This window comes from Mirounga angustirostris, unplaced genomic scaffold, assembly GCF_029215605.1.
Source record: "Mirounga angustirostris isolate CCGP_5_RB_7025 unplaced genomic scaffold, mMirAng1.0.hap1 SCAF_5, whole genome shotgun sequence".
NCBI classification, from domain to species: Eukaryota; Metazoa; Chordata; class Mammalia; order Carnivora; family Phocidae; genus Mirounga; species Mirounga angustirostris.
In genome coordinates this window covers 717,800-729,252 of record NW_026991713.1, presented here as the reverse complement: position 1 = coordinate 729,252, position 11,453 = coordinate 717,800, and the positions used below count along the sequence as shown (strand labels likewise).

Sequence of the window (11,453 nt, the reverse complement as noted above, 5' to 3'; positions counted from 1 at the left end):
CTTTTTGACTCATGGTTATCCAGATGAAGAGGAGTGATGTAGAATCCAGAGCTGATGTAGAGTCATGAGATCTGGGACTTGAAGCCTGATGCCGTAATTGGGAGACTTTTGGAGTAGGGGGCAGTGAGTATATTTTTATGATAGAAGGTAAGTGAATATTGGTGACCGAGAGATTGGACTGTTGTACATTTGGTTATTGTTCAGGACATATTCACTCCTCTCCTCCTCCTCCTTGTTGCAAAGTATCCTTCCTCGCCCACTGACTTGAGTTTGGCCAGTGCAATGTGTGCAGATGTGATAGGAGTAGAAGCTTCCATATGCTTGCATGGTTTGGCTTGCTCTCTCATGTTTATACCATCTGCCATGTGAAGAAGACACCCTGGGAAGCCATGGGTCCCAGAAGGAGGAGACACATGGAGCAGATCTGAACCCAACCTGCAGCCTGGAGCCCAGTTACATTGCTGCAGCTGATCTGAAGATACGTGAAAAATAAATGCTTGCTGAATAAATACCACTGGGGTAGGGGAGAAAGGTGCCTTTGTTATGTAGCTTTATTCCTGCAGAAACCTGGCTAAAAAAGATAGGCAGATAGGGCGCCTGGGTGGCTCAGTTGGTTAAGCGACTGCCTTCAGCTCAGGTCGAGTCCCGCATCGGGCTCCCTGCTCGGCGAGGAGCCTGCTTCTCCCTCTGACCCTCCCCCCTCTCATGTGCTCTCTCATTCTCTCTCTCTCAAATAAATAAAAAAAAAAAAAGAAAAAAAGATAGGCAGATAGACAATTGGAACAGAGTAGAGTCCAAAACACAGAACAACATACACACAATCACCTGTTTTATGAGGAAGGTGCAGTACAGTGAGGAGTAGTGTCTTTAATTTTCCATATTGCGTTGGTTGAATATCCATACTGAAAAAATAAGGATTATTGACCCCTACACATCACCGCACACACTAAAACAATTCCAGATGGAATACAGATCTAAATGCGAAACGTGTAACAATACAATTTCCAGAAGAAAACAGAAGTGACTATTTTTTTTTAAGATTTTATTTATTTATTTGAGAGAGAGAGAGCACACACGAGTGGGGGTGGGGTGGGGGTGGGGAATGGCAGAGGGAGAGGGAGAAGCAGGTTCCCCACTGAGCAGGGAGCCTGATGTGGGGCTCGATCCCAGGACCCTGGGATCATGACCTGAGCCGAAGGCAGACGCTTAACCATCTGAGCCACACCGGCGCCCCCAGAAGTGACTATTTTTATGACTTTGGGGTAGGCAAGGATTTCTCAAAAAGAAAACAGAAGGTGCTAATCATAAAGGAAAAATTAATACTGGAATATACTGAAATTAATAATTTATATACATCAAAAATGTTATGAAGAGAATGAAAAGCAAATCATAGAATGAGATAAGATATATTATATTGTGTATATATATTTAAGATTTTATTTTCTTTAAGTAATCTCTATCCCCCAACATGGGGCTTGAACTTCAACCCTGAGATCAAGAGTCACACGCTTCACAGCCTGAGCCAGCCAGGTGCCCCAAGAGAAGATATTTTTAATAGATGTACTCGCTAAGGGACTTGAATCCAGAATATCTAGAGAACCCCTATAAGCCGGGCGCCTGGGTGGCTCAGATGGTTGAGCGTCTGCCTTCGGCTCAGGTCATGATCTCAGGGTCCTGGGATCGAGTCCCGCATCGGGCTTCCTGCTCCTTGGGAGCCTGCTTCTCCCTCTTCCTCTCTCTCTCTCTCTCTCTCTCATGAATAAATAAATAAAATCTTTAAAAAAAAAAAAAAAGAACCCTTATAAGCCAATAGGAATAGGCCAACAAAAAAATTTATCCAAATGCAAAAATTGGAACTGTATAAGAGTATGTTCAAATGGAATATAAATAAAGGAGCTGAACTTGATTAGTCATCAGGGAACTGTAAATTGAAGCTATAATGTGAGGCCACTCCTCCTCTACCAGAATGGCCACAATAAGAACAAAGGGGATAGCTAGTGTTGGCAAGAGTATGGAGCAATTGGAACACACTCACATCGTGGTGGGATGTAACCTGGCACATTCACTTGGGGAAATTCCTTAGGAGGGCCTGCCAAAGCTGAGTGCATGACTCAGCACAGAACAGTGTACGTAGTGTTCTGTTTTCTTTTTTGAAGACTTATTTTAGAGAGAGAGCGCAAAAGCGGGGTGTGGGGAGGAGTACAGGGAGAGGGAGACAAGCAGACTCCCCGCTGAGCAGGGAGCCCAATGCGGGGCTTGATCCCACGACCCCGAGATCATGACCTGAGCTGAAATCAAGAGCCAGACGCTCAACCAACTGAGCCACTCAGGCGCCCCCAGTCTATGTATTTCACCAAATTCAAGAGCATTCATAGCAGCACTATTTGTAATAATCTGACCTAGAAACAATATAAATGTCTATAAATAGTAGTATGAATAAATTATGGTTGAGAATGAATTTCAACTACATGTAAGAAACAAAATCTAGCCATATGTCAAACCTAACATCAAACCAACTTAAAAAATCAATTGATATTATTCATCACTTTAATAGTACAAAGGAGAAAAAGCTTATGATAACCTCTAGATGCAAAAAAAAAGTTTTTTGAGAAAATTCACTACATACAATACAAATTCTTGGTAATAATTAGAAAGAAACTTCTTTAACATGCTAGAGTGTCTATACATTTATATGTATATTTTTATCATATCTATAATGTTATAAAGACCTAGGAAAAATGTCATTATAAATGAGGAAATGTTAAAAATAGTCCCTTTAAAATCAGGAACTCAACAATAATACCCAACACTTTGTAGGAGGTTCTAGCCAGTACAATATGACAAGACAAAGAAATTACAGACAACGAGATTGGAACAGAAGACATAAAGCTATTTGCACATGATATGGAATTACTCACATAGAAAATTCAGAAGAATATACATACAAATTTTTAGAAATAATGAGTTTAGAAGTGTGGCAGTATAGAAAATTTAAATATAAACGTAAGCTGCATTCTGTATACCAGCAGCAGCAATGATACGGAGAGATGACACCATGTACGGTATGATCAGGATATCAAAGAACGAAGAATAAGTCTAATAAAAGATGTATATAACCTCTACTGGGAAAGTATAAAATTTAAAGAAGACATAAAGTAAATGGAGAAGTATATCATGTTCATGGGTAGGAAGATATTATTATTTCATTAATTTGTCAATTTCCCCCAAATTGATCTAGGGATTCAATGCAAATCCAACCAAAATCTCAATAGGATTAGCTGTGGAACTTGATGAAAGCAATTGCGACATTTATATAGAAGGGAATGAGTCCAAGAAGGACCAGAACCCTTATCTAGAGAGAGGCAACTTGCCCCCCAGATGTGAAGACAGTGTGGAACTGGAACAGGGGTGCAAAATCACCTGTGGAATAGAATAGAGACTCCAGAGACCGACCGATACAGGTACAGAATGAGATATCAGTTCACAAAGCAGGAAAGAAAGGGATTTTTCAACAAATAAATGAAAAAGGTTGTTATCCCTATGGACAAAGATAAAAGTTGATTCTTACCATACCATATTCAAAAATCAATTCCAGATAGGTTAGGACTTATACGTCAAAGACAAAATTTGAAACTCTTAGTAATAAATGTAGGTAAATAATATTTTAAACCTCAGGGTAAGGAAGAATTTCTTTTTTTTTTTAAGATTTTATTTACTTATTTGACAGAGAGAGTGTGAACACAAGCAGGGGGAGTGGCAGGCAGAGGGAGAAGCAGGCTCCCCGCTGCACAGGGAGCCCGACATGGGACTCGATCTCAGGACCCTGGGATCATGACCTGAGCCGAAGGCAGACGCTTAACCGACTGAGCCACCCAGGTGTCCCAGGAAAAATTTCTTAAGACAAAATAGCACTGACTAAAAAAAATACTGATAACTTTGGCCACATTAAAACTCATAGTTTTCATCAAAAGATACTTTTTAAAAACTGAAAGTACAGTTTCAAACTGGGAGAAGCTGTTCACAATAGATATTATGAGCATAAACAACCCCATAGAAAAACAGGCAAAAGATATGAACAGATATTTCCCAGAAGAGGAATTTACATAATTAACACATACTGAGATATTTAACACAATTAATCACTGAAATGGAGTGATTAATCAAGATCAGAACAAGACTTTTCTTATGTCCATTTGATGGGTGAAAATGAGAAAATCTGATGACTCAAAATGTTGGTAATTCCACGGATTCACACGATCTCTCATACATTCCTGGTGAGAGCAGAGATCATTTGAAAGCACTTTGGAAAACAGTTTGTTGACACCTCCTAAAATTGAGCATTCATATATCCCATGAGCTAGCAATTCCATTCTGAAGCATCTACTCACAAGAAACCTCACTCATGTACAAGAGACATGTACAAGAATGTTCACAGCAAACCCTGGAAACAACCTAAATACACAAGCACAGGAAAGTGGAAGAGTCATTGTAAAATAGTCTCACAAAGAAATGAGCTGTGGGGTTCCAGGTGGCTCAGTCAGTGAAGAGTCTGCCTTCGGCTCAGGTCATGATCCCAGGGTCCTGGGATCGAGTCCCCGTGTCAGGCTCCCTGCTCAGCGGGGAATCTGCTTCTCCCTCTCCCTCTGCCCCTCCCCCTGCTTGTGCTCAATCTCTCTCCCTCTCTGATGAATGAATGAATGAATGAATGAATGAATAAATAAATAAATAATCTTTAAAAGGTAAAAAAAAGAAATAAGCTGCAGTAACATACAGCAGCATAGATGAATTTTAGCAGTTTGATATTTGGTGAAAATATAAGCACGATGCCCTTCTTAAAAAGTAAAAACAGCTTAAAATTAAAGATCATTTAAAGAATACATATAGATGTAACAAAACTAAAAAGGAAAACAAGGATATGACAAATGTGGTTTTAAGGATAATGGTTACTTCAGGGGGAGATGCAGGGAGATAGCGGTGCTAGAGATGGGTGGATGTAGATCACTTTTGGTTCTAATTATGTTTTTTTTAAAGACTTTATTTGAGAGAGAGAGAGAGAAGGCATGTGCAAGGGGAGGGGCAGAGGGAGAAGCAGACTCCCCACTGAACAGGGTGCAGGATGTGGGGCTTGATCCCAGGACCCTGGGATCACGACCTGAGCTGAAGGCAGATGCTCAACCAATTGAGCCACCCAGGTGCCCCCTAATTATGTTTTTAAAACTATCTAAATAATAGCGGACCTTGTAAGGACAAACAATGAAACTATGCTACATGAACCAAGGATTATGACTAACCAGAGTATGTGCACCTAAGATCCACTGAAATGAGAAAAATGAATGAATTAAGTAAGGCTCTATACAGCCCAATAAAGTAAGAAAAAGATACAAAACGTACAATGATAGCAAGGAAAAAGAAAACTCTTCAGATGATATAATTGTGTATGTGAAAAATCCAAAATAATCTTCAAATGTATTAATAGAATTGATAGAAATGTTAGCCAGATGGCTGGATTAAAAAGAAATCGATCCATAAAAATCAATTCCATTTCTATCAACCAGCCACAATTTGTAGAAGAAACACAAATTTTGATATTACTTACCATAGAATAAAAAATAAAACACATATAAGACTAAATCTAACTTTAAAAAAAGTGTAAGACCATTACAAAGAAAAGTCTAGGAGTTTACTGAAAGATATTAAAGGATAAGTAAATGGAGAGCTATACCATATTCATAGATTATAAGACTCAATAATGTAAAGAAGTCAGTTCTCCCCAAACTGATATGTGCATTTAATCTCAATAACAATTTTTTAATTTTAATTTGTTTGATGGGTCTTGACAACCTAGGTCTGCAACTTGTATGGAAGCATAAGGGGTCAAGAGCAGCCAAGTCATTTCCAAGGAAGAAAAACAAGATTGTGGGACTTGCCTGATCAGCATAAAGATGTCCTACAAAGCTACAGTGACGAAGACATCGTGGCATTGGCCCAGGGCAGATGAACAGACCAACGAAGTGGACCAGGAAGTCCAGAGACACCGTATATGCCATGGGTGGGGGAGGGGCTTCCCACAGTTGGGTACCGCTGTAACACTGTGATAGGACCTCTGTCACACCACATGCAAATTAATTCCAGGAGCATTAAAGACTGAAATGTAGGAGCAACGGCAGTGCTTATAGAAGAAGCCACTGGAGATTATTTTCATGACCTCAGGGTAAGGATAGAAGCCACAAAAATCTCCAACCGTAGAGAAAAAGGTTGACTAGTTTAAGTTTATTAAAATTAAGGGGGCTTGACATCAAAAGATACCATAAAGGACCAAAAAGACACATCACAAAGTGGAGGATGGTATTTGCAAAAGAGTCAACTGAAAAAGGAGAATCCAGAACAGACGTCGCTCCTACCAATCCAAGAGAAACAGACCCGTGAGTCTAGGGACAATTGGACAAAGAGCTTGAGTGGGTACTTTTTAGGAGAGGAAAAGTAAATGGCCAACACATGTCTGAAAACAGGCCATTTTATTGGAAAGTGGAAAAAGGCAAGTGAGCACCGTGGCACAGTCTCCAAAGGCAAACGTTAAGATGTCTCTCGATGCCCGGTGTTGGCAGCAGTGGGAGCCACCAGCCTCGGCGTGGATGCAGTCCGAGGGCAGCCCCGTTAGCCGGGCTTCTACGGCTCAGTGTACCAGGTTCAAGAGCCCCACCCCACAAGGTCATGTCCACTTGGAATCTGTGAATGGGACATTATTTAGAAATAGTCATTGCAGATGTCATCGAGTTAAGCTGTCATACCGGAGGGAGGAGGGTGGGTGCCAATCTAACCATGGTGTCCTTCTAGGACTGAAATTTGGCCACAGAGACCCAGAGAAAGAACACCATGTGAAGACAGGGCAGAGCCTGGGGTGACAAATCTACAAGCCAAGGGACACCGGGGATGGCCATCAGCCACCGGAAGCTGGAAGAGACAAGGAAGGATTGCTCCCCCATAGCCTTGGGGAGCACGGCCCTGCCAACACCTTGATTCCAGACTTCGGGCTCCAGAACTTTGTAAGAACACATTTCTGTCTTTAAGCCACCCGGTTGGTGCTGCTTAGTGATGGTGGCTGATGCACCCCATTAACACTTCACTCCTAGAAAGATGCCTGTCGAAAGCCGCACAGTGTGGTAGGAAAAGTACACTGTGTTTTCATAACAGCAAAAAATCTGGAAATCGTCTTCACAGAGCAAGCTGCTGAGCGGTACGGCTGACCAGCCTCCGAGACAGACTGGACACGAGGCGAGGAGAGAGGACGGGCTGGGGATGTCCTCCGAGGGCACTGCCAGCTCTGAAAGCACGTGATCCTGCAGCCCAAGCCCAGAGCCCACAACTCTGGAGGCAGTCCACGCATCTTCATCCAACAAACATTTCCTGAGCCTGGCTATGTGCCAGGCACAGTCCCAGGCGCTGCGGCGAGCGTGAGAACAGCAGAAAGCGCTCTGCCATTAGGGACCCACGCTCTAGGAGAGATAGACAAGCAGCAGACGGCGGGGGGGGGGGGGGCGGTGGGCAAAGAGGATTTGGTGCCAGGGAGGGAGGCGGGGAGAAAGGGAGGGAAGGAAGAGACCGAGCCCCCGGCAGGTGGAGGGGACAGCAGGTACGGATATAGGGTGTGTTTGAGGAGGCAGATGTCCCCGGAGCAGAACCAGCTGGGGGTGTGGGAATGGCGTGCTCGTGCCTTTTCATCACACATACTCTCGGGGCCACTGCTGGGTGCCAGACGCCACCGAGGTGCACTGAAATACAGGCAGGGCAGGGCCACCCCCAGAGCCACGGGGCTGCCCCACGCCTGTCTACCTGTGCTCTGAGCCCAGGCCCAGGTCAGGCTCCCAGGCCACACACGGTCAGCTCCACCCGGAAATTCAGAAAACTGAAGGCAAGAGCCCAGGGATCGCTGGCACCTGTCCACGGCACCCGGCACGTTCAAGCCCCCGTGTGCACTATGCCACACAAGGAGTGAGGCCCACCCCGTCCTGCGAGGGGTCCCTGCTGCAGGAGCCCCAGTGTCCCAACAACCTGGCCAGTCCCAGGATGCGGCTAGGGCGCCCCAAACCCTGCTCTGAGCTCAGGCCAGTGCCCACATCGGGACACGCTCCCTGCCCGGGCCATGGGCAGCCCCCAGCAGACCCAGGGCTCGGACGGGCGCAAGCAGCCGCACTGTTACCTGGTGGTTTGGGTGGCTGACACGGAGCGCCCTCCACTGTCTTCACGCTCGGAAGCACGGACGGCAGTGGGTGCTCATTCAGCATGTTTGGATCCGAGTGTTTGCTGGACTCGGCTAGGGTCAGACCAGTTTTCGGGGCCTTACTGTCTATGTGTTGAAAATTACAAGTGGGGAACTCTATCTTCCCGCCAGACTCGGCGTTGGCGGACTGCACTTTACAGCCTATCTCAGCCGACCTCCTGAGGGGCACAGGCAAGGTGCAAGGAAGTACCTTTGCATCTTTCAGTTTCGAGTCTTGCTGGAGAGCCGAGTGTGGAGGTCCTAGAGGCTGGCTGGGCATGGCCGAGGGGCACCTCCCTTTTAGGGGCTGAGTGTCCGAGGGGGAAGATGAAAAATTCACGTGGGGAATGGGCGGCATCTGCTTCTTGGCTCTCCTCACGCTAACGCCTTCCACGCAAAGGTCGGACCCGTGGAAGGGTGGCAGGTCCACAGAGGGCTAGGCAGAGGAGGGCGGCGTTAGTGCCCAGGGGCTGGTGCTCCCCTTCCTGTGTCTGCCGGCCGGCCTGCTGGCGGTCGGGCCTCAAGAGAACCCGGGCCACACTTCCCGTGGCTGCTGGGCTGCCCACCAGGTCCCTCCTCCAGAGAAGCCCGGGCACAGGATCCCGCCATGGAACCAGAGTCCCTGGCAATGTGACCACCCAGTCCTGCCGCCTGGCCTGCAGGAAGGCTCCCAGGGGGGAGCAGGCACCAGGCGGGACCCCTGAAGGAGGACACAGTTTTCCCCAGGTGGGAGGAGGGTGGACACTGCAGGTCTGGAAAGGAGCAGCCTAGGTTCTAAGCCTGGAGGCCATGGGCCTCGTACCATTCCAAGCAGGGGGCCTCCTCGCCTAGTGACCACAGAGCTGGGGATGGCTAGGGAGGAGAGGGAATAAAGCAGAGTGGTGAAGGCCAGCCGGGGCCAGGGAGTCCCCGGGGCTACCCGAGGTACTGTCTGCTCCCTTCGCCTGAAGTGGCTACACCGGGGACGGTGGGCAGCAGTGCCGCGTCCCCCCACCCCCAGCGCCGCGCCCCTCACCTGTCTCCACAGCAGCTCGAAATTGCCGATGTCGCAGTTGCGGTCGATCTTGCGGTCCACGACCACCTTGATGGTGTCCTCCTGCACCTGGGCGCACAGCTGGGCCGTGACGGGCGTGGACGCGTGCATGGTGGGGCTGGAGTTGATCTCGATCAGCCAGGGCTGGAAGTCGCGCCCCAGGATGAAGTCGGCCCCGTACAGCTCGAAGCTGTTCTTGCGCGGTTCCACGTGGTCCTGGGCCACCCTCATGGTGTTGGCGATGGCCCGCTTCATGGCGGGGTAGATGACGCTGGCCCACATGGCCCCGCGGCCCCTCTTCCGCAGGTACTCCCGGAACCTGGTGCTGGTCCACATGTTGTGGTAGGGCAGCAGGGGGCTGCGGCCCTTGTCGTTCTTCAGGTGCTTCTGGATGGAGTTGTTGCATAAGTGGATGGCGCTGCGCGAGGCAAGCCGCGATCAGCCTGGGGTTCCTGGGACTCTGGACCCCCGACCGTGCCCTGGGACCGCCTCCCACCCCACCTCCCCCGCCCCAGGACCCCGGACCTCCGCCCCCCGCGACCCCGCCCCCGGACCGCCTCCCTCGGCCCCCGCCCCAGGACCCCGGACCTCCGCCCCCCGCGACCCCGCCCCCGGACCGCCTCCCTCCGCCCCCGCCCCAGGACCCCGGACCTCCGCCCCCCGCGACCCCGCCCCCGGACCGCCTCCCACCGCCCCCGCGACCCCGTCCCCCGACCGCCTCCCACCGCCCCCGCCCCAGGACGCCGGACCTCCGCCCCCCGCGACCCCGCCCCAGGACGCCGGACCTCCGCCCCCGCGACCCCGCCCCCGGACCGCCTCCCACCGCCCCCGCCCCAGGACCCCGGACCTCCGCCCCCTGCGACCCCGCCCCCGGACCGCCTCCCACCGCCCCCGCCCCAGGACCCCGGGCCTCCGCCCCCCGCGACCCCGCCCCCGGACCGTCTCCCCCCGCCCCCGCCCCAGGACCCCGGGCCTCCGCCCCCCGCGACCCCGCCCCCGGACCGCCTCCCCCCGCCCCCGCCCCAGGACCCCGGACCTCCGCCCCCCGCGACCCCGCCCCCGGACCGTCTCCCCCCGCCCCCGCCCCAGGACGCCGGGCCTCCGCCCCCCGCGACCCCGCCCCCGGACCGTCTCCCCCCGCCCCCGCCCCAGGACCCCGGACCTCCGCCCCCTGCGACCCCGCCCCCGGACCGCCTCCCACCGCCCCCGCCCCAGGACCCCGGGCCTCCGCCCCCCGCGACCCCGCCCCCGGACCGCCTCCCTCCGCCCCCGCCCCAGGACCCCGGACCTCCGCCCCCCGCGACCCCGCCCCCGGACCGTCTCCCCCCGCCCCCGCCCCAGGACGCCGGACCTCCGCCCCCCGCGACCCCGCCCCCGGACCGTCACTCCACCTTCCCCCCCCCGCCCCAGGACCCCGGACCTCCGCCCCCCGCGACCCCGCCCCCAGACCGCCTCCCACCTCCCCGCCCCCCCCGCCCCAGGACCCCGGACCTCCGCCCGCCGCGACCCCGCCCCCGGACCGTCACCCCACCTCCCCCCCCTTGCCCAGGACCCCCGACCTCCACCCCCCGCGACCCCGTCTCCACGCTGGGGCCCGCGACCCCACTCCCGGACCGCGACCCTGGATCCCGTGACCCAGTCTCCAGAACCCTTGTGGCTCCCACCTATCCCGATGTCCGTGCAGACACCTCCCCCGAGACCCCACACCCGCCGACCCTCTGCCCCCACGGAACTCCCAAGCCACCGCTAACCCCGCCCCCGACACTCTTCTCTCTCGACCCCGCCCCCCGCCGTAGGGCGGGCGGCTGCCGTGGGGGCTCTGATAGCTCCGAGTCCTCCGGAAGTAACACCTCCCAGAGCCTCAGTTTCCCCATCGGCACCTGGCAATAGGGATGTGGCTCTTGAAGAGCTGGTCTGGTGAGACAGAGTGAGAGTCTCTGTGAAACTAATTAATTAATTTACACTCTTGCCTTGTTCCAAACAGGTTTTGAAACAGGTAACTGGACTAGATGCGCCATGTGGCTCTGGGTAGTGAGACCTGTCCCTGTGACCCTGGAGAGGTCGTACTTCCAGAAGACAGAGGGCCTTGCGACCTGAGATCCACGGAATTAGGGTAGTGGACCCACAGCGGACCCATTGTGGCCAGTATATGGGAGGCTGGGC

At 51.5% G+C, this 11,453-nt stretch overlaps 1 protein-coding gene and 1 long non-coding RNA gene across 4 annotated transcripts in view; one reads left to right on the top strand and one right to left on the bottom strand.

The window, feature by feature from the left end:
• Positions 1-2,539: 2,539 nt before the first annotated feature.
• Positions 2,540-7,513, top strand: LOC135364314 (uncharacterized). Of its 3 annotated transcripts, XR_010411194.1 has the most exons (5): positions 2,540-3,461; positions 5,846-6,036; positions 6,133-6,211; positions 6,835-7,043; positions 7,131-7,513. It is a non-coding gene; the product is annotated as an uncharacterized LOC135364314 (long non-coding RNA). The 3 variants fall into 3 exon arrangements; XR_010411193.1 differs by having other exon boundaries at positions 5,846-6,211; positions 7,219-7,513; XR_010411192.1 differs by having other exon boundaries at positions 5,846-6,211.
• An 83-nt stretch (positions 7,514-7,596) lies between these two features.
• Positions 7,597-11,453, bottom strand: part of TTLL8 (tubulin tyrosine ligase like 8) — a 37,266-nt gene continuing 33,409 nt past the window's right edge. Inside the window, exons 11-12 of the mRNA XM_064590448.1 lie at positions 9,273-9,708; positions 7,597-8,693 (exon numbers count right to left, since the gene is read on the bottom strand). Coding sequence (XP_064446518.1) covers positions 7,974-8,693; positions 9,273-9,708 — 1,156 coding nt within the window. The 3' untranslated portion in view covers positions 7,597-7,973. The remainder of the gene's footprint in view (positions 8,694-9,272; positions 9,709-11,453) is intronic.